Genomic DNA, 27650 nt, shown 5'->3' with positions numbered 1-27650 from the left:
TTTGAACCACTTTATGTATTTCAAACTTTAAACTATCAGTCTGTCAGTCCATGCCTCATGGCTTAATGTCACTGGGCACGGCTGCAGAGCCGATCACAGCCATTCTGAACAGTGCTTGTGATTCCACTAGCTGTGCTGCAACCCGTCCCACAGGGGGCTCTCCGCTCTGCTCTCCTTCAAATACACACCAAGCCTATTTTTTGCGTGTCAAACAGCACAGAACAGACCGAGCGGGCAGGAATTTTCATAATAAATACATAATATTGTAAAAAACAAAATGAGTAGTTTTGGTGCCTCGGCCTCCCCAAACTATGACCGTTTCACAGCATTAACCACATGATAAAAACGCTTTCTGGCTGCGTCTGATACAGCCAATAAATTATACTTTGTACTTTAGCATGAGACGTTGAGGGGCCGTGACAAACTGTCTGTATTTGCATATTGGGATGGGAACAGACTGATAAAACACATAACAAAACAAATAACTTTGACTTTACAATCACTCCCTTGTGATTTGTGGGTGAGCTGACATGAAGCCCTGCAGGTGGCTGGTGGCTGCAGGTCTGGATGAACCTGCTGCTCTACCTGACAGTCTGTCTGACGCCTGTTTACACGAGTTTCAGTGTGAGCTGTGACTGTTTTTGCAATGTGTGTCCATTGCATTGCAGTAATAGAGCCTGTAAATTCTGCTATTCTGGGAAACGGAAAAGTTTTGACCCTGGCAGCACTCTTTTCATGGTAACAGTAGTTACATAGTCATGCTGTGCATGAAGTGCTGAAATACTGTAATGCTGCACATTGCAAGCAAAAAGATTTTTAAGCCGTTGCTCTGCAAAATATTCCATAATCCTGCAGAATTCCCACTGTTTTAAATTTTGCAATAATTAATGAAATTTTAATGGCTTGCCATTTACTCCTGCAAAGTTTAAAACTTGATTTATTAAGTAAATGTCTACAGTAGCATCTACAGTGAAGTTTTTTATATGAGTTACACAATTTTTCTTAAAAATATTATTAATTTACCACAAAGTGATCTTTTTCATTGATTCCAGAATGCTGGAGATTAGAAAAGTTTATGGTTCCCGTGTTCAAGAGAACTGTAAACCATGCAAACCCTTTTTAAATTAAGGATGAAAGTTTTGTAAAAGCACAAAAATGTAATTTTCCTAGTGTTGTCTGTTAACTTTTGATGATCCTGCATCGCTTGTCAAGGCATGAGAAAATAAAAAATGTTCTTAGAATCAAACAAACAAAATTACCTCAACTTCTCTTTAAATACAGTCAAAATTTTAAGGCAGCCTGACCACTTAGTTTCACTCCATATTTTATCCCTGGTCAGTCACACCCTTTCTGCAGTGACTCTGTTCCAGCAGTGGGGTAGTGGTTTACAGTTTGTAAAACGCTGATTAAGTTCATTTGTCCTTCTGAATGTCTTGTGTCAACAGCCCTTGAAACTTCCTGTATTTGGGATACTTGTCCTGCTGCACTGAACATCTATCAAGCCACAGGTAACAGACATATTCCTCTACGTTCTGTGTATCAATTGCTCCATATATCATCATATGTTCACTAGGAGGTTTCAACTAACAGTTACTGTCATTATGATCAACTTCTAGATGAGATTTTTTTCATTATTTTGTTTGATATTCATGCTTTCATCTCCTCATAGTTGGACTGTTGTAATGGTATTTTTAAGAGGAAACAGAAACCAGTTAATAGATTCCAAATTGTACAGAATGTGACAGTGAGTCCTAACAAAAACCGAGAAAAGAGAACACATTACTGACCTTCCAGTCAGGGGAAAGCTGTAACTCCAGTGCAGATGAACATACAGACATAGGAACAATAATAATGATAATAGTACCAGTATTACACAGTCAAAGGGGACCAGCTGTATGCAGGAAGGCCTTGAGAAGTGATTAGGGGTCCAAGCAGCGTTGCTCACTGAGGTTATTTTTGTTCTGATTGTTCTTTCTTTCTGTCTTCTTCTTTTTAGTTTTCTTTGCTGAAAGTGTTTGTGCAGCAAAACTGTAACACGAAAATTCACGCAAATTCCACCCACTACTCAGGCAACAAAAATGACAATCACTGACCTCAAGCTGGCGCCGTAATGGTCAAGTTTACATCTTCGCAACTATCTTGAAAACGCCTTGGTGGAGACTAAAAATTATTTTGGCATTTCAGTCATTCAATGCATCTGCATCTTTTCCCCATTAATATTCTGTTTTTCAAAAATTTTCCAAAAATTTGCAATTACTCAGAAACACATGGTAGCAGGTAGATTGTGAATTCAGGCTTGTCTAATGACACTCAATGACCTCAAGGAAATGTAACAGCTTCCAAAATAGCTCGGCATAGAGCCAACATCTATTATAATTTTAATATTTCAAGTCATCTTACACTGTTACACAGTTACACTGTACCTTATTCTTAATGTTGCACTTAGCTCTGCTGTATGTATTTGAAGTTTCATTGTTCAATTGTTTCTAAATTGCATTCCTGGTGTTTTATTTTGGATTTTTAAATATATTTGATTTAATTGTTTTTAAGTTTCTTTCCTCTTTTATTCCTTATGCCTTCTTGTTTACGTATACATTACTGTGTATTTTAGTGCTGTATCTTATGTGTAAAGCACTTTGTAATGGTGGTTTTGATAAGTGCACTTTGACATAGGTGACATCATCATTGTTTTTTCAGTAGGTTTCCAGCATGGCTGTCGGCATCCCTGGAGCGATAGCAATGGTGCTTTTCTACCTGCTGGTTCTTGGAGTCGGCATCTGGGCTTCTATCAAGTCCAAAAGAGAGGAAGACAAAAGTGCGGCTGACAAAATGGACATGGCCCTGCTGGGGAACCGAGGCATTACAAAGGTGGTGGGGATCTTCACAATGACAGGTGACAGATGCTACTGCTGCACTTTTTGAACTTATCACAACAGACACTAAAACAGGAAAGACTTGGTGGATCACTTCAAGCTAGAGTCAGTTGTGTAATGTGAATCTAATTAATTTTAATTCAGTTAAAGGCGGTGGTGGTGACACAGCAGAGAGTTGGCAGCCTTCTTATTTGTTTGGAAAGGACCAGTAGATCGAGGTTGGTTGACAGTTGTCAGTGCTGGGTTGACTGAACTCTCTACAGAGGAAAATGCAGTAAAGCTTGTTAACCAACATTTCCTCTTATTTGTTCATTTTCATCTAAACTGCAGTTGTTTCACCTGTGAACTCATTTCTGTGTTTGTATGTTTCTGTCCATCCTGTAGCCACGTGGGTTGGAGGATGCTTTGTCATGGGATTAACTGAGATGGTGTACACGCCCTCTATGGGACTAGTGCCAGCGATAATCTTGTTATCAGCTTTCTCTATTTCCTTTATTTTTGGTAAGTATTAAATGATAATAATATACAAATGTCCACATATTTTAAACAACAAATTCAAACAGTACTTCAATCAGAAGACAGATCAGGCCACTGAGTGAGAATCACTTCACAGTCCAGTGTTGTTCTGAGAGGCTTGGTTTGTCCCATGGATATCTTAAGAGAGCTGGAGCCCTGCCAGAGACTGGAACTGGCCGGTTTTCAGCGTGACTGGTCCTGATGACGGGCCAGTAAAAAGTTGTCAGATACTTGAAAACTCTACTTAAGTACAGTAAAGAATTTTTGCTTAGTTACTTCCCACCTCTGCTGTCCAGATACATGTCCTGTTTACACCAGGTAGCATGCCAATCTGTCTGTCTGTTTTTTGTTTTTAAGGTGGCCTCGTGTTCGCAAAGCCGATGAGAGACAACAAGTATGTGACCATGTTAGACCCTTTCCAGATCAAGTATGGAAAAGCCTTTATGGCCGTTCAGTCACTCTGTTCCCTTCTGGTTGATATTTTGTGGCTGGCTGGAACACTAATTAGCTTAGGTACAGTATGTGAACACTTTACCGACAACCGCAACAGAGACTGCTGAAACGAGTCCATGGTGAAGCACAGTTGAGTCGAGACGTGTATGTTTGCATTACAGGTTCCACCATGAATGTGATTTTGGGTTTGTCCTACACTGTGAGTATCTGGATCTCATCTGCTGTGGTTATCATCTACACACTGCTGGGAGGTCTCTACTCTGTGGCCTACACAGACATCATACAGATCATCCTCATATTCATCACCATGGTGAGGATCCTAAACTTTTATTTCTTCATTGTCCTGATCACCATTGGGGCAACATAAGTCAAGATATATATACACATAAAATAGGAACAATATACACACCTGAGTGAAGATGTTGATATTGCATGGTTTTATTACACCTGACTGAATGTTGAGTGTCAGCTTCACTGAAACTCAACAGAAACAAAATAAAACTCACCATTGTTCCAATGATCACCAACTCTGTTTTGGCTGAAATGAATCCTTCATTCATCACATGAAGGAGTGCACAGCGCAGGTGACGCCTGACAGCGTCTGCAGCGCTGTTGCATCCTGGGGAGAGAAGCTCCGCAGGTCCATTGATTTTATAACTCAACTGTTGGAGGACACATGCTTATACTTTCTGTGTGTGGCTGTGTGAAAATCTGATGTTAGGCATTAAAATGTGAGCTTTACTCATGCAGGCTGATATAAGAACCTAATGTGACAGGTAAACTGAAAAACACACACACTTTCATGATTCATTTACTTTGCCTCAGTTGTACTGACCATTCATTACAAATGTGGACACGTCTTTTAACTTTACTTGCTGTCATGTATTCCTTGTCTTTGCAGTGGGTCTGTGTCCCCTTTGTCCTGATAAACCCCTCCTCTGGGAATATTACCCAGACAGCTCTGAACCACACCTTTCAGGTACCGTGGACTGACAAACTGGAGAGCAAGTTTGCCTGGACACACATCGATACTTTCCTTTTTCTGGTAAGCTCAGAAAGACAAACGTGGTTTTCTCCAGTCTAAAGAGATAATGTGTACTAGATTGCCAGTAATTCCTCAGTATGTGGTGTGAGCTTACTGCGAGTGTGAGTGTAGACTGCCACTAAGCAAGGTGGTTGTAGCAGATTAATGGATCAAAAACAGGATTTTCACTCAGGATACTGGCCTTTGTGTCTCGTGTGATGCTAAACGTCACTTTTAGGCACAAAAATTATTTGATATGTCTTCAAATTACTTGTTTTCTCTAAATCTATTGAACCGAAGATGATATAAAAGAGATAAAAGCAGCAAAATTGATGATTATATATAAAGTAGCATTACTTTTATTATAAATAATAAATAACAAAATTAAGTTTCTGTTTCCTTGTGTTGGACACTCAATTAGTGGACTGTGAAAACGAGATATTTTTCTCTTAATGGCAGAAGTGAAAAGAGTCCAATAGCAGATATTTTTCCTCTTTGTTTTCTATTTTCACACGTTTATTTAACTGAGCCATTTTGAACCACATGCATGCACATTAAATAATCAGTATTTGTTATCTGTTACATGAACTTTTTGTCATTTACCAGCCCTGTTTTCTTGTATAAAATCTCAAAATGTAATGTGATCAGCTTTTACAGATTGATTCTGAAAAAAAAACTAATAATTGACTATTTTACTTTGAAGGCACTGGGAAACCTGGGATATCAGGCCTTCCACCAGAGGACCTTGTCTGCTACTTCCTCATCAGCAGCCAGGGTCTCATGCTTTGTTGCTGCTGTGTCTATCACGATATTTGGAATACCTCCTATGCTGATGGGAGCAGTGGCTTTATCCACAGGTACTAAGAGCTCCTGAGAAAATAAACTGAACAGTTTAAAAACAAAGTTTTCAACACAAAGTGCAGGAATTTAGGGATTTCACCATTTACAATCCATAATATCTTTAAAAGATTTGGAGAACCCAGAGAAATCTCTGCATGTAAAGGGCAAGGCAGAAAACCGACACTGAATGTCTGTGACCTTTGACCCCTCAGGCAGCACTGCATTAAAACCACTTGGCTCAGGAACACTTTGGGAAACCACTGTCGGTAAACAAAGTTTGTCGCTGCATCCATAAGTGCAAGTTAAGTAGAAAAGTCCACATCTCAGATTGTTTTCACAAATCATGGACATTGTGTCCTCCGGGCTAAAGAGTAAAAGGACCATCCAGAATGTTACCAGCTCTAACTTGAAAAGACAGCAGCCATGATGGTAGGGGTGTGTTTTCATGTCCATGGCATCATGGGTAACTGTCACATCTGTGGCTCCATTAAAGGTGAAAGGAACATCCAGGTGTTGAAGTGATTTATGCTGCCATCCAGGCGATGTCTTTTTCAGAGACGTCCCTGCTTATTTCAGTGAGACGATGCCAAGACACATTGTGGACGTGTTCCAACAGCGTGTCTTCGAAGTAAAAGAGTTCAGGTACTAGACTGAACTGCCTGCAGTCCAGACATGTCTCCCATTGAAAATGTGTGGTACATTACGAAGCACAAAACACGACAACAGAGACCCCGGACTGTTGAGCACCTGAAGTCGTATATCAAGCAAGAATGAGAAAGAATTTCACTTTGGAAAATTCAACAATTAGTGTTGTCAGTTCACAAACACTGACAGAGAGTTGATAAAAGAAAATGTGATGTATCACAGTGATAAACATGCTGCTGTCACAACTTTTTAAGAACATGTTGCAGGCATCAAATTCAGCGTTCTGCTTTTATTTATGTCTCACGGTGCTCACTCAGCTAATTTAAACAGGTGACTTATATAAAAATTGAACCAACATACAGTTGTCTTGAACTGGGGAACTAGCTCTAGACACCAAGACTGTTTTTTGAACCAGGCTGTAAACATGTTAATGTCAGCTGTAATGGTGGGTATTTTAACAAGGGACTGCGTCTTTTGGCACTTCTTCATTTGCTTAATTTTAAGCCCCACAGGATGCCACCTGGTCTTAACTTATGTTTATAATATAAACATTTGTGTGAATCCCCGGCCTTAATGAAGCTGCTTCATAAACATTCAAAGATAATAAAGAGCCAGAGTTCCTGGTGACATCAGTCAGAGGAGGACACTTTGGTCTATCTGTCATTTGTTTGTCTTCTCTTTTTACATGGCAGACTGGAACCTCACTTCTTATGGTTCTCCGTCTCCACTGGAACGTGGGGAGGGAGCTATGGTCCTGCCTATCGTCCTGCACCACCTCACCCCAACCTTCATCTCTATCACTGGAACTGCAGCCATTGCTGCTGCTGTTATGTCATCAGCCGACTCTGCTTTGCTCTCCATGGCCTCCATCTTCACCTCTAACATCTACAAGACCATCCTGAGGCCTAAGGTGAGAAAAAAAGGGAACAGTTGTTCCATCACAAAAAAGGAGAGAAAATGTCCTGTTACTTTCACAAAAAATTGAAAATCTTAAAAGAGAAAATGAAAAGAGGTGGAAAGGAGGGCAGGAGAGTTCAGATATTTCAAAATGAAGCAGCACAGTGGGGAAAAAGGCATAAGGTAAAGTAGGAGAGCAGAATGAGAAAGGGATAGTTTGTGTGTTTTGAAATGGGCTTACATGAAGTACTTATCCACAGTCAGTGTATTACCTACAGTAGATGGTCGACTGCAGCAAAATGTATTTTAGCCACCTAAAAAAAAAATCAATACCAGTATAAGTGAAAGCTATACTAACATTTTACCTTGATGCCACATAGAGAAATTGACAACATATAAATATACCAAACATAATTTTTACCTCACGGAACTTGGGAGTAAGTCGACTACTGCTGCCTCCATTGATTAGTTTGTGGAATTGTATGTTTGATGTTTTAAAGGATTGTTTTAAATGTTTTTTAATGTACTTTTTTTTCTGTTACATGTTGTTCGTCGTTTCCTAATTTTTGTCATATTACATTTTTTGTCTTGTTGTGTTTTTTATGTCATTTTTGTCTCATTCCATCTGTTGTGGGCAAGATGCATGGATAGCTTTAACGAGAATGGTCTTTTTCATGTGTTGCTGTCAATTTAGGTTGAAATCAGTCTTGATGTTGTGAAGGTGGTGCACAATGATGATGAAAAATAATCAATAATTCCTCTCAAATGCTTTAAAACAGAAATAACACAAATAGTAGAAAGTACAGATATTTGTCTTAAAATGTATGGAGAAAAAGTAAAAAGTTGTCAGCCTGCAGCGTCTTATAGAACCGCAGATGGGTTTATAAGCCTGGTATGTCCCTTTTAGTCACAAATGTGTATCGTCCATGTCTGTATTAGTCCCCAGCTGGCCTGGTTGACTGGCATCTACTGTAGGTAACACACTGATAATAGAATACTTCATACAACCCCACTCCAAAAAAACCCCCAAAACTATTCTATTCTATTTCTGTATGTGAATGTGAAACCTCAGCCTCACTGCTTCACTGCAACTTATTTTTTCTTGATTTTTTATTTTTGTTCAGGCATCACAAACAGAAATCCAGTGGGTGATCCGTGCTACTGTGGTCGTGGGGGGCCTGCTTGGAACATCGCTCACCAACCTGAAAAACAGCATCATAGTTTTGGTGTTTCTTGGGTGTGAGATTACCTACATATTGATCTTCTCTCAGCTTGTCTGCGTTCTCTTCTTCAACATCTCCAACAGTTACGGGGCTGTCGTGGGCTGGCTGACAGGGTTGGTTTTAAGACTGCTGAGTGGAGAGCCATCAGTAGCATTATCACCGGTCATACACTTCCCAGGATGCACTCTTGAGGATGGTATTTATGTCCAGTACTCACCAGTTAAGACCATCGCCATGCTGTCTGCCTTCATAGCCAACTTGTTGTTCTCCTACTTGGCCTCTGTGCTCTTCAACAAAGGCCTGATACCTGAGAGGTGGGACGTGTTTAAAGTGAAAGCCCAGCACTCACCACAACCTCAGACACCTACAGATGAAGCCAGAGGATGTAATGAGAAGGAGAAGTTTGATGAGTCTCATCAAGATGCCTCAGAGCCAATGATGAACACCTCGTGTTGAATGCTCTGCATACATGTGACGGCGAACTTGTGGGCTTTATTGATGGGACAAACAAACAGGACTTTCACACAGGGGACCAGGTGTGTCCCATGTCGAGCCTAAAGTCACAGTTTATTTTAAGTTACTTAACTTACCTTACATCACTTATGTCACGTGTACATTGACTTATGCAGTGTACTTTAACCCAAACCATCACTTTTTCTTCAACCTAACCAAGTAGTTTTGTTGCCCAAACTTAACCAAACTGTGCCTGTGTCTTTCCAAAAATCATGACCCTACTTTAGAATCTGCTAGAAAGAAAATAGTTCCTACATGTAACTTCTTACCACAAGGTCTGTGGATTATGTTGAGTAACCAAGCCATGTTTTGGGAATCATTGACTATTGAGGTGCGAGGATGTGTTGTAAAGGGAGAATTATTAGGAATCCTGTCTTATCAGTGTTTAATAGTTGATTGTGTATTTAGTTAATATGTGTAGCTAAACTTCTATATAGTGAAACCAACTTGTTCGAGTCAGCAGGTTACAATCAAAACCTTTAAGATAAGAATATTTGTGAATTTCTCACTTTTTGCAGGAATAACTGCTGTGTACTTACACAGTAACTACCACCCTATATCCAAAAGTTGGGACACCATGTAAAACACAAATAAAACAATGTGACAATTTACTAATCCTTTTGGAAATATACTCAACTGAAAATTACACAAAGACCATGTAAAAAGATGTTTTACCTGGTTGATTTTTGTAATAAATGCTTATTTTAATTGTGATGCCTGCAGCACATTTCAAACAAATTGGGACAGGGGCAACAGAAACTGTGAGAGTTGTGGAACACACGGGCAAAACCTGTTTGGAGCCTCACACAGGTTAACAGTTTCATTCAGGGTTCACAAGAAAGCACAAGGTGAGGCACTTGATTTACATTTTTCACTGTGGTCTCTACTCTACTGGAATCAGGGTTGAATGTTTGGGAATTAATTACAAATGTTTATGAAAAAAAAAAACTTCCTGTATTAGAATCTCATGTACTTGATGACCTGTTAACAAGGTCGAAGCTGTCATGTTTCCACAGTCTCACATGCAGTTTTTTTAATTCACATTTGAAAATTATTTTCATATAGTGTGTTTTTTGCAAAATATTATGCACATTTTTCAGATGTTATCAACTTTAATCATCACAACCCAAGGAAAGAAGTTTGTCCTGCGTGTCTTGTGGTGTGTTCTTTCAAATAAACAAATAAAACACTTATGTTTCAAATAAACAAAAGTTATGTATCTGTAATTAAAAGCAAAGACAAGATCTGTATATTTGTTTTATTGTATTTATTTAATCCTAATTTAATCAACTAGACTCATTGAGATCTCTTTTCCAAGAGAGAAACATTCACAAGAAAACAATCACCAAACAGAAGCACAACTACACAATAAACAAGGACACAATAAATAACTGTTACAAGAATCACAAAATTAGGTAATAAAGCTTTCAAATTTCCAAGGTGGAATGTAAGATTCTAGTTTGAGGACAGAGACATAAGTCAAACACAGTATATTCACATTTCTTGATGTGATTTTTTTGACAGTGACACATCCAAAAATGTACCCATCTATGATAATGTTATTATTTGGGAACTAGGAAATGCATGTTTCAGTTAGAATGAGGTTCCATGTACCAAAATGTGGATACAATCGATTTTTTTAAAGCAATCTTATGTTTAAATGTAATACTTGTCTTGAGGCTGAGGACATCAGCTGTAGTGAGAACAGTCAGAGTGAGTTCATGTCATAGGTGTGTTTAGGTTACCTGTTATCAGTGGCGGAGAATTAAATGTTAGCTGAAAGTAGTTTTGCTCCGAACCAGTTTGGATGCATGTCTTTGTCTCTGAATAACCTTTGTCCTGCTTTCATACATTTGTGGCCCAGGAAGAAAAACACAGGTGCTATTTTGAAACAGATGGATGACATTCCAGAGAGCAGTAAAGGAAAAACAAAAACATCCTCCACCTTAAACATACAGTGATATGCTTTGTCGGAAAAGGGTGAAAAGAATTTTTACTTGGCAAGTGTACACCTACCATCACATATCCTGAGCATCTTAAAAATTGAACAAGACTTAATGCCAAGCTCAGTTTTACGGGGGTGGAAGAGATGCATTGCAGCCTCTGTTACATATGTTGCATCCTCAGTTGAACTCTGTTTAGGAGTATATATACAGGGTGGACAGACTGTGCATCTCTATGCACGCTTTTCATATTGGTTTGGACCCGCGGGGGTGACGATCACTGGTCTCATCGCTTAGAAACAGCCTTACCAATCACAGTACAATGTTTTCCAGTTGTGTCCAGCAGAATCTTTTCATCTGGGACCACATCTGGACCAGTGACCTGTACTATTTGCAGTCCACGCTGCAAATACTTGGGTTAAATACAGTCTCATTGCCATTTCGTCACATACCAACTCATAGAAGATGTGCACAGTACCTGTTAGCAGCTGAAAGTGACTAGTGACTTCAGTGTAAACATATCCATGGCTCTATAAGACGCCCTGGGATGTTGACATTGTATAAAAAGGGACAAAGTCAGTAGCACAAGTAGCTGCTAACATCATGCTTCTGGTTTATTCACAAAATATTTGATCTCTGTTGTACTGCACAATTATAATGTTTAATGCCATCAAAAACCAACAAGAATTTCCCCTGCTGTTCGGTAGCATTTAGGTCATATGGCAATTACAGAAACAGCACACCCTTATTAAAAAGATTAAATATTTAAATAAACTCTCTCGGCACCTAGAAAACCTAATGTTTCTGTGCAATGAGCTATGCAATGCAGAAGCCAATCAGAAAGACAAAAATTCTTTTAGACATGTGCCTGGTGAGCAGCACAGAGGAGCGCTAAGGCTTTGTGCTAATCATTGGTTCTGATACCTCGGTCTGAGAGTTGTTTCTATTCAATTTCTCATTCTCATTAGGCTCTGTGACGCCACCTATTGGTGTCAGAGGTTGTGGTGCCTGGTGGGCTTTTACTTTGAAAACATCCCACTTCTCAGGTATCAGGCCTTTGTTGAAGAGCACAGAAGCCAGGTAGGAGAACAACAAGATGGCAGCAATGCCAGTCATCATGGAGATGGTGTTAACAGGTGCATACTGGACATAAACACCATCCTCAAGAGTGCATCCTGGGAAGTGTATGACTGGTGGTAACCCTAGAGTGGGGTCTCCGCTGAGCAGTCTTAACACAGGTCCCACCAGCAAGCCCATAACAGCCCCATAACTGTTGGAGATGTTGAAGAAGAGGACGCAGATGAGTTGAGGGAAGATTACGACGTAGGATGCTTGAACACCAAGGAACAAGAACAGTAGAATGCTGTTTCTCAGGTAGGAGAGCGATGTGCCAAATAATCCCACTATCACCACAGAAGCTCGGATCACCCACTGAATCTCTCTGTCTGATGCCTGAAGGGGAAATTAGAGAGGAAGAACAGGTAAATAGCAAATAACTAAGTGTCCTGTTTTAAAACACTTCTTTCACTCATCTTCCTACTGTTTCTCCTCCATGCCAGTTTATTCCATTTACACTCTCCACCACACATTGCCTCTCTTTCCAAATAAACATTACACCTTCATAGCAAACAGTAGTTTATGCAGTTTTTTTGTTCTGACATGGTAAATTGAAGTAACAAGTGATTTTTTTTAACCTGAGGCCTCAAGATGTTCTTGTAGATGTTGGAGCTGAAGACAGAAGCTGCAGAGAGCAAAGCAGAGTCAGACGACGACATTGCGGCGGCGGCCACGCATCCAATCCCGATAATGGAGATAAAGGATGGGGTGAGGTGCTGCAGGGCGATGGGAAGAACCATACCTGCTTCCCCACGTTCATATGGAGATGGAGAACCATAGGTGGTCAGGTTCCAGTCTGAAACATGGACACAAAAGAAATAAAGACTGAAAAATTGTCACATTAACTCTTAACTATTTCTAACTAATTTTCTTCGCCACCTGAAATGAAAACTCTTCTGAGGAGGAGAAGGAGATTCACTGCGCCCGCCAGAAATCACTGTCATGGGAACATGTTGCTATATCTAGGATAGATAGATAGGACGAAAGCTAGGATTCTTGCGTTTGGATTGATGCAGATGCAATCACATCAGCAGGTACAATGAACGCACGCATAAACAAAACTAATTCATTGCGAAATTTCATGAAAGCTTCATATTATTACACCCTTGTTACATTGGCAAAGGTCCTCTCAATCCAATCCAAATAAAGTATGAAGTCCTAAACATACTATTACATGTATAACCAGAAATTGCTGTTGCATCATTTCAGATTAGCAGATATCCTAATCTTCTGCCTATTATCTGTCTGAACTGAAGTTAATATATAAATATTAGTAATACCTTGGTATCAAAACTGTGGATGCACTAAGACTTTTTGACTCAGTTGACCCAACTGGCACCTGAAGTGAAAGTTGTTCTTACCTGTGGATGCAGCGGCTGCCCCGAGCAGGATGGGAGGTATCCCAAATACAAGCAAGAAGAAAGCGGCAACAATGCATGTGAGCTTGGCCGTAGCTGTGGAAGTAGCAGACAGGGTCCTCTGGTGGAAGCTCTGATATCCCATACTCCCCAGCGACTTAAACGTAAAACAGTTTGTTCACTGATTTAAGCATTAGTGTGGCATCAACATTTGGTACACGCTGTAAAATGTCTGCCTGCTGTTTGCAATGAAGCATCCGTACAGTGAAGAGTGAGCTCTCTTAAACTTTACAACCACAGTCTGAAGATAGTTGGTTTCACCTTGACACTTATCATATCATACTGTTGCAGATACTTTAGTCTCAACAGTTACTTAAACATTTGTTATCTATCATAATTATTTAAATATCTACAGTTAATGCATTTGACATTGGCTGTATTGTTGTTTCCTTACAAAGACTAAGAAGTCATCAATAATTATCCAGGTCTTTTTCAGCTCTGGTCTACCAATCCAGGGAGCGTGTAGGGTGTTGTTCATCAGGGTCTGGCTAATGTCCAAGGAGTGTGGATTCATCAGAACAAAGACAACACAGACCCACTGCAGACACAAATAAAAACACACAAGATAAACACACACAACTTTTAAAAAGATGTCTTTCGGAGTTGTTGGTGCCTTGTCTAACACACTCACCATGCTGATGAATATGAGGATAAGCTGTATAACATCTGTGTAGGCCACAGAGTAGAGACCTCCCAGCAGTGTGTAGATAATAGCGACCGCAGCAGAGATCCAGATGCACACAGAATAGGATAAATCCAGGACGATACTCATGACTCCTCCTGTCAAACAATATTGTGTGTGGATATTACCAGTTTATATTGATTGCAGTAAGTCGTATCTGTCCTAAAAACTTATCAACACTCTAATTACATTTTTATTTTTACTTTAAACTTATTCTTTATGTACAAAATGCTTTATTTTGTTTAAAAATGTGTTAAAAGCCATCAAAATCTAAAACTAACAATACTTACTGATAACACCTGTATAAAAATGTGCTATTCTAATCATGTTTGTTTTAAAGTTGATTTTATTCAGTGAGAATGAGTGATATATGGAAGTAAAGTGGATACACATACTGTACCTAGACTAATCAGTATTGTGGGTATCCAGACCACATCAAGAAAAAGTGAACTCAGGCTCAGTCCAACTGTCACTACTTTTCCATACTTGACATCAAAAGGGTCCAACATTGTCATCCAGTTTCTCTCTCTCATTGGCTGGACAAACACGAAGGCACCTTGATTTAAAAGAGACAGACAACATCAAAAGTTAATAAATCAAGGGAGCGTGTCACATGCCGCAATAAGCTGATTTTATATATCTGTTTATTCTCAGCCTTTTAGTATTAAAATAGCAGACTCTGTTGATGCCCTGAGGTTCAGTCAGTTATCTCTGAACTGATTTTTTTCTAATTTTGCCTTTGTGCAGATCAGAACAAGACCAGGCAGCAAGATGCTGTCAGCAAGATGCTGTCTTGTCTTGCTGTGGCATTCCAACCACATGTTTTGAAACTTGATGTCACTTTGAAAGACAACCCCTTCACAATTTGCTACAGTTTATAAAAAACAAATGAGATATAGATGTCTTCACATAAAGTGTGAAAACACTCCCTCATGTCCCCTCACTTAAGTCCGTTGCAATATTGGAGGTCTGCAGCGTTTTGGGCAACAGTGTCTAATAGTAATCTGTGAACATGCAGCCTGGCTGTCATGAGAGAATTTTGGAGGGTTTCATTAATGTTATGAGCCCAGTTCATTATTAAGATACAGTAATTCCAGTTTTCCTCAGATAGACATGAAGACACATTGTCAGATATAATTTTAAACTCTTACCAAAAATAAAAGATAAGCTGTATGCTGTTACCATCACGAGGGCCTTGGTTAGTCCCATCGAGGGCGTGTACACCATCTCAACTGTGCCAACAACGAAGGCTCCTCCGATCCACGTAGCTACAGGATGTAAAAGACACAAGAAATTTGTTTAAGTCAGAATAAGTTAGAATAACTTACTCTGTGTGCAGCAGTGACCACAGAGGAGCCGACCGGGCTTTTTTACAGTCACTTAATTAGTCTCTCTGTCTCTACTGACTGCTGAGCAGAGGAGAAATGTATTTGAAAGCCTCTCCAAAAAATAATTTTAAAGATATTCATCTTCTTGTATATAATTTCCTTAATAATCACTTTTGTAATTCACAGACTGTTTTCATCCTAGTTTTGTCAGCTGTGTTCTCCTCACCTGTCATTGTGAAGATCCCCACCACCCAGCTGATGCTCCGGTTTCCCAGCAGGGTCATGTCCATTCCAGTGGCTGCACTTTTCTTCTGTACCCTTTTAGACTTGAAAGAAGCCCAGATGCCGGTCCCAAGGACAAGCAGGTAGAAGAACATCATCACAATCACTCCTGGGATGTTAACAGCCATGATGGTCCAGCTGACTGGCTTCTCCAGCTGATGTCTGACTGACTGAGTGACTGACTCGCTTGAGAATTTCAGAAAGGGTTGATGCATCCAAGTAAAAAAAAAAGAAAAAAGAAAAGCCAAACATCCTTTATGTTGAAACCACGCCCCTCATTAAAATACCTGCTTTTCTTCTCTGCAGTTCTTGGTTTGAAACCAGACACCATAACTTATCTTGAGCAACCCACCAGATGTGGCACGTCTGTTCTGATTTTTGTCATATGCATTGATGCTGCATCCACCAGCGGCATTGCAGAAGCGTTTCAGCAACAATTTTGCAATTTTTTGATTATGTTTACTTGCTCAGATTTTGTTGATTAGGTCCTCTTTCCTTGCTCTTTGTGCTTCTACCATGGATAAGCAGGCTATGTGGTTAAATAGTTTCTTTTATGTCTGTCTTTATGATCATAAGTCTGCACAGGTTCTTTTATTTTGAAATTTAACTGTACTCTCCCTGCTTTTCTGTTTCTGACTTCCTGCCCCTTCAATCTGCTCTGTGCTAACTGATGCGGTATCTGTCAAAAATAGACTCAGTGCATATTCTCCATGGAGCGGAGCGCCGAGCCGCTTCTGGGCAGCATCTGAAATGCACCTCGGCGCTTCTGGTGGAATCACAAGCATAGTCTAGAATGCTGCAAATCTCTCCGACTGCCTGGAGCGGCCACACCTGGTGGAAATTGCGAGTTATTGCTTTACTGACAGTAAATCTAGCAACTAGACTTGCGATGGTGCACTGATGGGCTTCCCCACCAGTGGAAGTGTGACTGACTGAGTGACTGGCTTGATGAGTAAAAAACTCACTGGGACGTTAACAGCCATGATGGAGGGCTTTGACTGGCTTCTCCAGTGGCCGATGTCTGACTGATTGAGTGAATGACTCACGTTAAAACATGAAAACAGTCAATAATCCACCCCGCTGTAACTTTCCATTCACACCTTTGACAGCTCAGAGAGAGATGAAGAAGAACAGACAGCAAGTAAAGGGATTCCAAGTTTCCATAGTTTTTATATTCTGTTACTCTTCTGTTAATGTTGCCCCAACGTCTGCAAAATGTGCTTGCCTTGTTTCTTTGAAATCTTGTTTTATCTTTGGTAACCATCTTGCCAGTAGACACAGAAATGTCAAACCATGTCACAGCAAGGCCCTGGTTGAACAGACCAATATCAGGATATCTTTTTCAAAAGCATCAAATCTGTCCTGCTAAACTAAGAGCTTCACTTTGATTTATAAGGACAACACTGGGTATAGTTGGTCAAAAATCGACCTTGCTCTTAAAATATACAAGCCCCAATATTTCTCTGTGAAATTCCATTGTTGGTATGAAAGCTTGCATTATTTGAATACAGGTTAGAAAAATATTAAGTTGTAAATTAATTGCATGAAAATTACATGCCTTGTTTTTTAATGGAAAGGATGCAATGAGCATTGCAATGCAGTAGTGGTGGGCGGATCGATCTTAAATATCGATGGTATCGATACCAACGTTGGTGTCGGTATTGATCAATACTTGCGTGATGAGATTGATATTTAAGTTTTAGTTTCTGCTCTCTACGTTCAGTACACAACTCCTGTTACATCATAGTGGTTGTGCAAACGCCGCTCCTCTCACTTGGCTCATGCTCACTTTGCCCCTCCCCCTCCTCCCCTGCTGTGCTGTGAGTTGTTGCCGGTGTGCAGTCACATGACTCAGCAGCGCACTGCTGGCTGTATGATGGCAGATAGGAAGAGGAGCACCGTTTGGAGTTATTTTTATGAAAGAATTTTTTCAAAGGCAGGACAGTTAGTAAGTTAGAGAAGAAGTGCAATAAAAGGGAAAAATGTAAACATGTTATTATTTCTGAACCAAAACCTATAAATCTGTAGTTCTCAACATGGTGAAAGGGCCCAGAAGGGGACATCAGGGAATAATGCCTTGGACACAGGAGGGCTTTGGGGGTTTGGGGGTCATGAATGAGAGCCAATAGTAGTTTTTGCTTTTCTTTAGTTATTTGCACTTTTTTAAATTTACACTATTTACTTTATTTTTCACAAACAATTGTGTGTAATGAAAGGGATTTATTTTGGTTATATTGTTATATTGTTTACGAACAAAAACTGAACAAAACTCTTAACTGAAAAAGTACAATTTAAATTTAAAACATTTCTCAGTGCTCAGTTCTCCAGCAATAATTTTGTGCAGATATCATGTTTGCAAATTGAGTTTGTTGATAAAATTGCAAATATTGAGTAAGTTTATACAAAGTATTTTTTAATTGCCTAAAATCTTTGTCCTGTATTTTATTATGATCATAATCATGATCAACAAATTATAGGAAAAATCACTCATTGAATGAATTTGTGATTTTGAATGAAAATTGAAAATTGCACATTGATGATGCACTCACTTCATAAACTATGAGAGTTGTTCATACAATCTCAGAGTTGTTTTTATTGCCATTGACAGTAGCCAGTAGTGCTGAACGGGTGGTAACGCCCATTTAGAGGTACACCACAAGATCCTTAGAGAAACATTTTTATTGTATAATAAAAATGTCTGCACACAGAGACGGCTCCATTTCTCTAAGATCATTGATAAGAACAGTGGAAACTCTAGAGTCCTATTCTCAACCATCAGTAGACTTCTACACCAGGTTCCCTCTGGCCCCATGGAAGCTTCTGCCCAGAGATGTGAGGAGTTTGCTATATTTTTTAAAAATAGAGTTACCTCGATCAGGTCGGGCATTAGTGGTACAGATGATAACATTTGTAACACACCCAGTCTTAAGATGTTTTGCTAGTGTTTCCCATACTGACCTTCTTAACATTGTTACTGGCACATCGCCCTCCACTTGCGGTCTTGACCCTGTCCCTAGCAAACTCTTCAAGAACATATACAACAGCTTGTATTCCTCCTTATTAAAGATAATTAATACTTCACTTCAAACAGGAATCTTTCCCAATGCCTTTAAGACAGCAGAAGTGAAGCCTCTACTGAAGAAGGCACATCTTGATGCAGACAATATCAATAATTATAGGCCAATATCTAACCTGCCTTTTATGAGTAAAGTCCTGGAGAAAATAGTTTTTAATCAACTCAACAAATTTCTCAATGAGAACAATATGTTTGAGAAGTTTCAGTCTGGTTTTAGGTCCAATCATAGCATAGAAACGGCTCTAATCAAAATACTGAATGACCTCAGACGTGCTACTGACTTGAATCAAGTGTCAGTCCTCATCCTCTTGGACCTAAGCTCAGCATTTGACACCATTGATCATTCAATTTTAATCAATCGTCTTGAAAGATGGGTTGGTCTTTCTGGCAGCACTTTATACTGGTTTCGGTCTTATTTAACTGGTAGGAGTTTTTATGTCAGTATGGGTGATCATGTCTCTGTGAAACACCATCTACCCTTTGGTATCACACAGGGAAGCTGTCTTGGTCCCCTGCTTTTTCCTTATATATGCTCCCATTACGTCACATTATTAACAAATTCAGCATAATTTCCATAGCTACGCTGATGAAACCCAATTGTATATCTCTGTTGAGTCAACCAACCCGAATGCCCTTCCCTCTCTAATTGTCTGCCTAGAAGCAATAAAACATTGGATGAATTACAATCTTTTGAAACTAAATGAAGATAAAACAGAAATACTACTGCTAGGGCCAAAATGCAAAAGAGAGGCAGTTTTTAACACACTTGGAAACTTGGCTCAACAAACCAAATCACAAGTTGCCAGTCTTGGTGTCATCTTGGACTCTGACTTAACCTTTGAAGCCCATGTTAGCAAAATGACCAAGGCAGCCTTCTTTCACCTGAGGAATGTTGCCAAAGTCATGCCTTTCTTAGGAAAGCAGGATGCAGAGACATTAGTACATGCTTTTATCACTAGCAGGTTGGGCAACTGCACTGCTTACTGGCCTACCAAAGAGACTGATTGGAAAACTTCAGTTGGTCCAAAACTCTGCTGCTAGACTTTTAACAAGGACAAGGAAAAGAGATCACATTACTCCTGTTTTAGCTTCCCTGCACTGGCTCCCCATTTCTTTTAGAATTGATTTTAAGGTTCTTTTACTCACATATAAAGCTCTTAACAATATAGCACCTTCATACATTTCCGACCTTTTAATTCCATATCAACCAACAAGAGCACTCCGGTCTGCCGACGCTGGTATTTTAAATGTTCCTAAGGTAGCCCACACAACAAGTGGGGAAACTGCTTTTAGCTACTATGCTCCAAGACTCTGGAACACTCTACCCAGTTATCTCAGACATGCGAGCTCTGTTGGCACTTTTAAAACTCAACTGAAAACCTGCTTGTTCAGGAAAGCTTTTAGTTAGTGTAATAGATTTTTACCCTGGTCTGTCATTTTTTTTACTATCAGCATTTTCCCGCTTATTTATTAGAACTTATATTACTAAGAATCATTTCTATTTTTTTCTATCCTCCATTATGTCTTTTAATGCCTGTTTTTAAAAATTTTTTTACTCTGATTTTGTGTTATTATTGTGATTTTATGTATTTCTGTCTTGTCTGTTTTTGCCTATGTTGTCATTTTTAATGCCACATTGTAAAGCACTTTGAGTTGCATGTTATGTATGAAAGGTGCTATATAAATAAAGTTATTGTTATTATTCTTATTCTTATTCTTATTATTAATTTCTTTGCTTCCACTTTGCCTTTGCTACTTTGCTACAATCTGCATGTTACATTTGTATTTTACAGTATATATGCACAAATTTTACATACTAGCAACCAACATGTGATAGTAGTCTTTGGGTGTCTACTGCTCCAAAAGTTACTCTGTTAAAAGATCAGGAGCTGTATATGATCGCATCACTGTGTCCGTGAAATGTAGTGACTAGCACCCAAGGATAATTTATGAAAACAATTGACCATCTACCCCCTTTATCTTTCCACTCACACCTTGTACAGCTCAGAGAAAGATGGGAGAAGGAGAGGCAGCAAGTAAAGGGAAGACAATTAGACAGACAAGAAACTTTCCATTGCTTTTATTTTGTGTTACACTCCTGATAAAACTTTCTTCATGGTCTCCAAAATGTGCTCGCTCTGTATTTTTGAAAACATGTGTCACGTGTCTTGTCACGTGACTTACATAAAGCACTTATCTTGGCCCAAACCATGATCTTTTCCTAAACCTAACCAAGCGGTTCCCAGAGAAAAAGCCCTAAAACCCTAACCCTAACCCTAACTTTCTTTGAAAGGAACAGGCAAACTCTTGTAACACAAAAAAGATTCCCACCCCTAAATGTAGCATGCCCATCATGTTTACTTCTAAACTAGGTGACTTCCTGAGTTTTTGAGAATAGCTGAGCATGAACAGCTGCAGATAGATACAATCCCACCAGCACTGAAAACCTTAAAATTTTGATGCATCAGAATGCATCAAGAATCGTTTTATCATCACATTGTAGCCCTCTAAATTGGAATCAAATCAAATCGTGATGTACCCCCGTACACACAGGAACACTAAAACTTAGTGCTAATCATTGGCAGTGATGCCTCAGTCTGAGAGTTGTTTCTATTCAGATTCTGATTATGCTCCGTGGTGCCACCTATGGGTGTCAGTGGTTGTGGTGAGTGCTGGGTTTTCACTTTGAACACATCCCACCTCTCAGGTAGCAGCCCTCTGTTGAAGAGCACAGAAGCCAGGTAGGAGAACAACAAAATGGCAGCAATGCCAGTCATCATGGAGATGGTCTTAACTGGTGCATACTGGACATAAACACCGTCCTCAAGAGCGCATCCTGGGAAGTGTATGACTGGTGTTAACCCTAGATATGCATCTCCACTGAGCAGTCTTAACACAACTCCCACCAGCAAGCCCAGAATAGCTCCATAACCGTTGGAGATGCTGAAGTAGAGGACACAGATGAGTTGAGGGAAGATTATGATGAAGGACATTTCTGCACCAAGGAACCAGAACAGTAGGACACTGTTTCTCAGGTAGGAGAGTGACGTACCAAGTAGTCCCGCTATCACCACAGAAACACGGATCACCCACTGAATCTCTCTGTCTGATGCCTGAAGAAGAAAGTAGAGAGGAAGAAGAACAAGTAGCTGAGACAGAGATGAATGAAACTGTCAAATACCTCTCTCTGTTTTTCACTCCCCTTCCCTCTCCTCCAAAGTCACACATTCACAACGGTTAATAATTGTTTAATCAGCTTTTTGGCTGCACTATTGGTTTGTGGAGACATTAGAATTTCACCTGGGGCCTCAGGATGTTCTTGTAGATGTTGGAGGTGAAGACAGAAGCTGCAGAAAGCAAACAAGAGTCAGATGATGACATTGAAGCAGCGGCCACGCATCCAGTCCCGATAATGGCGACGAAGGATGGGCTGAGGTGCTGCAATGTGATTGGAAGAATTAGTGCTGCTTCCCCACGTTCATATGGAGATGGAGAACCATAGGTGGTCAGGTTCCAATCTGAGGCATGAACACAAAGAAGGAAAGACTATTTCATGAACATTGTTGGTGGGAGACTGAGAACTTCAAATAATTCCATTGCCAATGACTTCTTCTCTATAATCATTGTTTATATGACAATAAAGAACTTGAACTTGAACCTTGGTCGAGGTATGATAATGTCAACCATAGCATAGCACAGAGGGAGCCCTCTAATGGACTTTATGGCTGATAGCTTTCTCCAATCATACACAACATTTGCATGGAAGTAGCAGACCAGTCACGACATGCTTACTGAATATGTGCATCCCACACAGTATGTAAGGGAGGGTCCTTGCTGCCTCGTATATCAAAAGGATGTCTCTCATCCTCAACAAGGATGCAGCCTGTACTCTGCCTGGGTAGATCACCATAATGAAGGGGGATCTTGTGTGAGATTTTTTTATACATGCTCTAACATGTTACATGATTACCTGTTGATGCAGCAGCTGCCCCGAGCAGTATAGGAGGTATTCCAAACACAATTATGATGACGGCAGCAATGAAGCATGTGAGCTTGGCCGTGAGTGGGGAACTAGCTGACAGCGTCCGCTGGTGGAAGATCTGACATCCCAGATTCCCCAGTGACTTAAAAGTGAAACAGTTAGTTGGTTAATGTGGCATCCACTTTGGATAAATGCTTCAAAACATGTGCCTGCTATGGGAATGGTAATGTGATGTTAGCCATGAAAAACAGTCCACTAATAAAATAAATATTATTTATCATAATTCTGGACATTTCTATCAACACTAGAGTGAAGTGCATTTGATACAAGTATCGTTGCGTCCTTACAAAGAAAAAGAAGTCATCGATCATTAACCCGGCCTTTTTCAGCTCCAGTGTGCCAATCCAGGGAGCATGTAAGGTGTTGTTCATCAGGGTCTGGCTAATGTCTAAAGAGTGAGGATTCATCAAAACAAAGGGAACACAGGCCCACTGCAGACAAATAAAATGTAAATGATTAACACAACTTATAAAGGTGTCCTCTGGACTTGCCGATGCCTTGTATAAAAGTGTCCTTAAAACAAAAAGCCACACAGTATAAAAAGTAAAAGTATAACAAACTCACCATGCTGATGAATATGAGGACAAGCTGTATAATATCTGTGTAGGCCACAGAGTAGAGACCTCCCAGCAGTGTGTAGATAATGGTGATGGCAGCTGAGATCCAGACGCACAAAGTGTAGGGCAGATCCAGGACGACACTCATGATTCCTCCTGTCAGACACGTTCTATCAGTATAATTTTCTAAACAGTCTTTGTGTGCATATTGCCAGTTCATATTCATTGTTGTCTGCACAGTGTAGATAAGAATTTACATCCATGTATCCCCTCCTTTTACTTAACCCTCCTGTTGTGTTCCGGTCAAATCTGACCGATTTGCAAGTTTCCCCTATAAAAAAGTGCAGTAAATTTCATCCGTTTGTCATGAGGTTCCATGACTTTGTTCGCACCTGGCATTTGAACACATGAAATAAATTTTAAATATTTTTATAAAAATTTGTGTGTTTTGTGGTGTTCCTGGTCAAAAATGAAAAGTCACTGGAAATGAATGGGTAAGTCTACAATTAGTTTATAAAAACACATTCGAGCACATTTCTACACTACACTTTTACACACAGGTGTCTTTGAGCGCACACACATACACACCACAGACACACACACATACACACACATACTCTTTTTGGCTTCCTTTTCAACCCCCAGGGGAACCTTTCAATGATTTAATTTAGCCAGTGGGAACCACACCTGTTAAAAACAAAACTGCGAAATGTTTTCAATCATACAACTGTCTTGCAGCTGTGGTATATAAAACCTTTTTGAGGCCTTGCTCACAGTTCAGTCTGTGGCAGCATGATGGCCAGAGATACACTGCACGTGAAGCTCTGGACTTCATATTTGTCCATGACGGTGATCAAGAGGAGAGAAGCCAGGCTGATAGTGAGAAGGCCAACCAGAGAAGGAAGAGGCAAAAGAAGGAGATGCCAACTGTGTGCACCAAGACATAACAAAAAACAAGCTCTGCAGTGACCTCAGTATATTGCCCAATATGTGCATGAGAGGACAAAAAACTGAGGATCATTGGTTTGACACTGTGGCACTGTCTTTTCAGAGCTACATGAGAAAATTGTAGATATGTTCATACACTGTATGGTTCAAGCATTACTTTTGTAATATAGCTAAGCTTTCTCTGTGTACATGTGGGCTTTTGTTTTCAATGAAGAAATCATACCGGTCAGTTTTTACCAGGAACACAAAAGTTATTTTGTGCCACAGTTTAGAAAATTTAACTGGTTTCAAAAATGTGACTTACAGTAGGTTTCATCTTGGTATTTGTTATAGTCAAAATAATATCTATATAATAAATGAAGCCTGCAGGACATACACAGCAAATACAAGGTCAAAACTTGTAATGTTCACAAGAACTGAAGTTGATAAAAAGATCTAATACAACATTAGGATAATATATGATTATTGTAGATTTATAATGGAATAGAATGATCCTGGTCAAAAGTGACCGGGAACACTATGAGTGTTGGCCGAAAAGAACAAAACAGGAGGGTTGAAAGATAAAAGAACTGTAAACACACACTTTGAAATGCTCTATATGTGCAACTAAAGTGCATATACTTTACCTAAACTAATTAGTATTCCAGCCTCCCAGACCAGATCGATGAAAAGTGGACCCAGGCTCAGTCCAGCTGTAAATACTTTTCCATACTTGGTAAGAAAAGGCTCCATCATCGTCATACACTTTCTCTCTCTCATCGGCTTAGCAAACAGTAAGCCACCTTGATTTAAAAGAGGATGGACAACATCGCAATTTGAAAAAAAAAAAAATCAAGAGAGGAAAAACAAAACAATAAGAAGAAAACATATGAGGTGTAAAGATCAAGATGCATTTTTAAATTAATTTAATTTCAGCCCTCCACTGATATTTTTTAACCGGTTAGAACACATAGCAAATACAGTCAGCATAAGCAATTAAAACATGACAACAGAGAATCACATCACATTACAGAAGACATAAGCAAAACACACAGAGACATGGACAAAAAGCCAAGCATAACAATTTAATTGTTATGTTTAAAAGTGTCAGTAACAGCTACCAGTAAAAACAATTAAATTATTATTACATGCGCAGATTAATATAATAATTATATATTTTTTCTCTCTTTTAATGAGTTGTTAAATGTGAATTTCAAACTGCAACAACAAAAATGTTTGTAAAGTCTTAATGATTTCTTATGCTTACATTTTCCATTTTATTGACACGAATTTGAAGACATATCTGTTGAATAAAACATTTTAAGTCACGTTCTGGGTGCGTTTATACTTAACAATAAAACTGATCACACCAAATTTATTTTAGCAAAGGTTCACGCACCTACAATCTATTTCATTCAGTTAAAATTTATGTGATGTCCTAAACTTTTCTTTTCTTTCTCCTCATCAAAGCTGTTGAAAGGGATGACAAGAGACGAATTAACAAGGTTGAGCAGAAGTGCCACCTTTTATATGATCCACTGCAGTCTGTTCTATAGGAACATCTTGAAAAGGAGAATGAAAAAAAAAAAAACTTTTGGCAAGCTGGCTGAGTTTTGTTCCCCAGTGACTTAAAAGTGAAACAGTTACTAGAACAGGAACTAGAATTATTAACTCTCACGACAACAGTAAGGTCTCACTTACTCTGTAGCACTCAATAGTGCAATATTTTCACCAAAAAATCTGAGAATGCTTTTATTTCATATTGTTGGCAAATTACCATGGTGTAAGCGAGATAATCAATGAGTAGGTGTGCATTAAATAGTTTGAAGGCAGGCTGTAAACATGTTTATTTCTGAGGTAAAGTTGGGCATTTTAATGTGGGGGTTTATGGATTGACTGGCTTTTTGAATCAGCCTCAAGTGGTGACTTGACGAACTGCAGATTTTGGCACCTTTGGCAGATTTTAGCAACCGTATTCCGTAAATATGCATCTTGTCGATCTCAGGGTTAGTGAATATAACTGACCAACTCTTGACTGAGAACGCATCATGCAGAACAATTAATTTATGTCAAGTTATGGAATTTCCTGGGTCATCATGAGTCTTGCTTTGTTACGCATGTCAGATGTAATTTCCACCTCTTACCCATAATAAAAGCTGAGCTGTGAGCCATTAACATCACCAGTGTCCAAGTTAGTCCCATAGAGGGTGTGTACACCATCTCAGTTGTGCCAACAATGAAGCCTCCTCCGACCCATGTAGCTGCAGGATGGATAAACACACAGTAAGGAATTAAGTAAGTTTGGTAATAATTAAAAATCATTAACTTCCAAGGTGATCCTCAGGCCTCGGCTGTCACTCCACAAAAAAGACACAGTGAATCACAGAGTTACTTCAGCATACAGTTACAAATGTGCACTGAAAAAATGTGGCTGACTGGTCCAGTGGTATGCGAGATTAGCTGCAGACAAACTGCAGGTCCGTTAGTTATGCACACACACACGGAACACACTCAAGTGTTATCCTGTTGTCACAGTCCTCATTCCTGCTAATAACCTACAACCACATTGTTAATATTTCATAGTTTAGCTGTTGTGGGCCGTTTGAGTGAGAACTCGGTGCAGCACTTTCAGTGCAGAAGTTGTTCATTGTTCATCATCACAAAATCCTGTTTGTCATTTGGCAGTCAATGAATCTTTTGCTTTAAAGATATGTAAATTCTAATGAATAAATTTTTATTTTAATAATGTCTCTGACATTTATTTATTTATTTATTTATTTATTTATTTATTTATTTATTTATTTATTTATTTATTTATTATTTAACAGTGCAGGAACAGGAGGAAAAAGGTGGATTAGGACCATGTAGACCTCACCACATACCCTTCACTAACTAGTCCAGACCACTGGCTTCAGTTCTTCTATTCACAGACATGTCAGTTTCAAAAGATCTTATATTCTTATAAATATTTGTCTTTAACAATCAGGAGTTCTTGTAGTTTACAGTCATACAGATTCAATCCTAGTTTTATCAGCTTTGCTCTCCTCACCTGTCATTGTGAAGATCCCCACCACCAGACTAATATTCCGGTTTCCCAGCAGGGTCATGTCCATTCCAGTGGCTGCACTTTTCTTCTGTTCCCTTTTGGACTTGAAAGAAGCCCAGATGCCGATCCCAAGGACCAGCAGGTAGAAGAACATCATCGCTATCAATCCTGGGATGTTAACAGCCATGATGGTCCAGCTGACTGGCTTCTCCAGCTGATGTCTGACTGACTGAGTGACTGACTCGCTTG

The 27650-nt window shown here is 39.4% G+C and overlaps 3 protein-coding genes across 5 annotated transcripts; 1 reads left to right on the top strand and 2 right to left on the bottom strand.

The window, feature by feature from the left end:
- The first annotated feature begins 607 nt into the window (after positions 1-607).
- On the top strand, positions 608-10483 carry LOC146315023 (high-affinity choline transporter 1-like). Of its 2 annotated transcripts, none has more exons than XM_084735554.1 (10): positions 608-738; positions 1446-1508; positions 2701-2893; positions 3258-3374; positions 3747-3902; positions 4004-4152; positions 4744-4887; positions 5570-5723; positions 7044-7261; positions 8373-10483. In XM_084735554.1, the coding sequence occupies exons 3-10, from the start codon at positions 2710-2712 to the stop codon at positions 8925-8927; spliced, it is 1677 nt and encodes a 558-aa protein (XP_084591680.1). In that variant the 5' UTR covers positions 608-738; positions 1446-1508; positions 2701-2709; the 3' UTR covers positions 8928-10483. The 2 variants fall into 2 exon arrangements, with proteins under 2 accessions (XP_084591680.1, XP_084591679.1); XM_084735553.1 differs by having other exon boundaries at positions 2698-2893.
- A 768-nt stretch (positions 10484-11251) lies between these two features.
- LOC146315022 (high-affinity choline transporter 1-like) lies at positions 11252-15944 on the bottom strand. 2 transcript variants are annotated; one of them, XM_084735552.1, is made up of 9 exons: positions 15698-15944; positions 15295-15411; positions 14544-14699; positions 14093-14241; positions 13856-13999; positions 13405-13558; positions 12786-12839; positions 12622-12668; positions 11252-12379 (listed from the first exon to the last, which is right to left on the bottom strand). In XM_084735552.1, the coding sequence occupies exons 1-9, from the start codon at positions 15879-15881 to the stop codon at positions 11819-11821; spliced, it is 1566 nt and encodes a 521-aa protein (XP_084591678.1). In that variant the 5' UTR covers positions 15882-15944; the 3' UTR covers positions 11252-11818. The 2 variants fall into 2 exon arrangements, with proteins under 2 accessions (XP_084591678.1, XP_084591676.1); XM_084735550.1 differs by having other exon boundaries at positions 12622-12839.
- A 5060-nt stretch (positions 15945-21004) lies between these two features.
- Positions 21005-27650, bottom strand: LOC146315021 (high-affinity choline transporter 1-like). Its single transcript, XM_084736259.1, has 8 exons — positions 27405-27650; positions 26500-26616; positions 25003-25158; positions 23436-23584; positions 23159-23302; positions 22800-22953; positions 22130-22347; positions 21005-21942 (listed from the first exon to the last, which is right to left on the bottom strand). Exons 1-8 carry the CDS (start codon positions 27586-27588, stop codon positions 21388-21390), a joined length of 1677 nt encoding a protein of 558 aa, XP_084592385.1. The 5' UTR covers positions 27589-27650; the 3' UTR covers positions 21005-21387.

The sequence above is a fragment of the Lutjanus erythropterus genome, chromosome 14 (assembly GCF_056507025.1).
Source record: "Lutjanus erythropterus isolate fLutEry1 chromosome 14, fLutEry1.hap2, whole genome shotgun sequence".
NCBI classification, from domain to species: Eukaryota; Metazoa; Chordata; class Actinopteri; order Lutjaniformes; family Lutjanidae; genus Lutjanus; species Lutjanus erythropterus.
This window is presented reverse-complemented; position numbering and strand designations above follow the sequence as displayed.

Coding starts and splice junctions, on each gene's coding strand:
- LOC146315023 (XM_084735554.1), top strand. CDS start 2,710: ATGGCTGTCGGCATCCCTGGAGCGATAGCAATGGTGCTTTTCTACCTG. Junction 4,153..4,743: donor TCCTCATATTCATCACCATG/GTGAGGATCCTA, acceptor TTGTCTTTGCAG/TGGGTCTGTGTCCCCTTTGT. Junction 4,888..5,569: donor TCGATACTTTCCTTTTTCTG/GTAAGCTCAGAA, acceptor TTTACTTTGAAG/GCACTGGGAAACCTGGGATA.
- LOC146315021 (XM_084736259.1), bottom strand. CDS start 27,588: ATGGCTGTTAACATCCCAGGATTGATAGCGATGATGTTCTTCTACCTG. Junction 22,954..23,158: donor TCGATGACTTCTTTTTCTTT/GTAAGGACGCAA, acceptor TTCACTTTTAAG/TCACTGGGGAATCTGGGATG. Junction 21,943..22,129: donor AGAACATCCTGAGGCCCCAG/GTGAAATTCTAA, acceptor TTTCTTCTTCAG/GCATCAGACAGAGAGATTCA.
- LOC146315022 (XM_084735550.1), bottom strand. CDS start 15,881: ATGGCTGTTAACATCCCAGGAGTGATTGTGATGATGTTCTTCTACCTG. Junction 15,412..15,697: donor GGGGATCTTCACAATGACAG/GTGAGGAGAACA, acceptor TACATCCTGTAG/CTACGTGGATCGGAGGAGCC. Junction 14,000..14,092: donor TCCTCATATTCATCAGCATG/GTGAGTGTGTTA, acceptor TTGTGTCTGCAG/TGGGTCTGTGTTGTCTTTGT.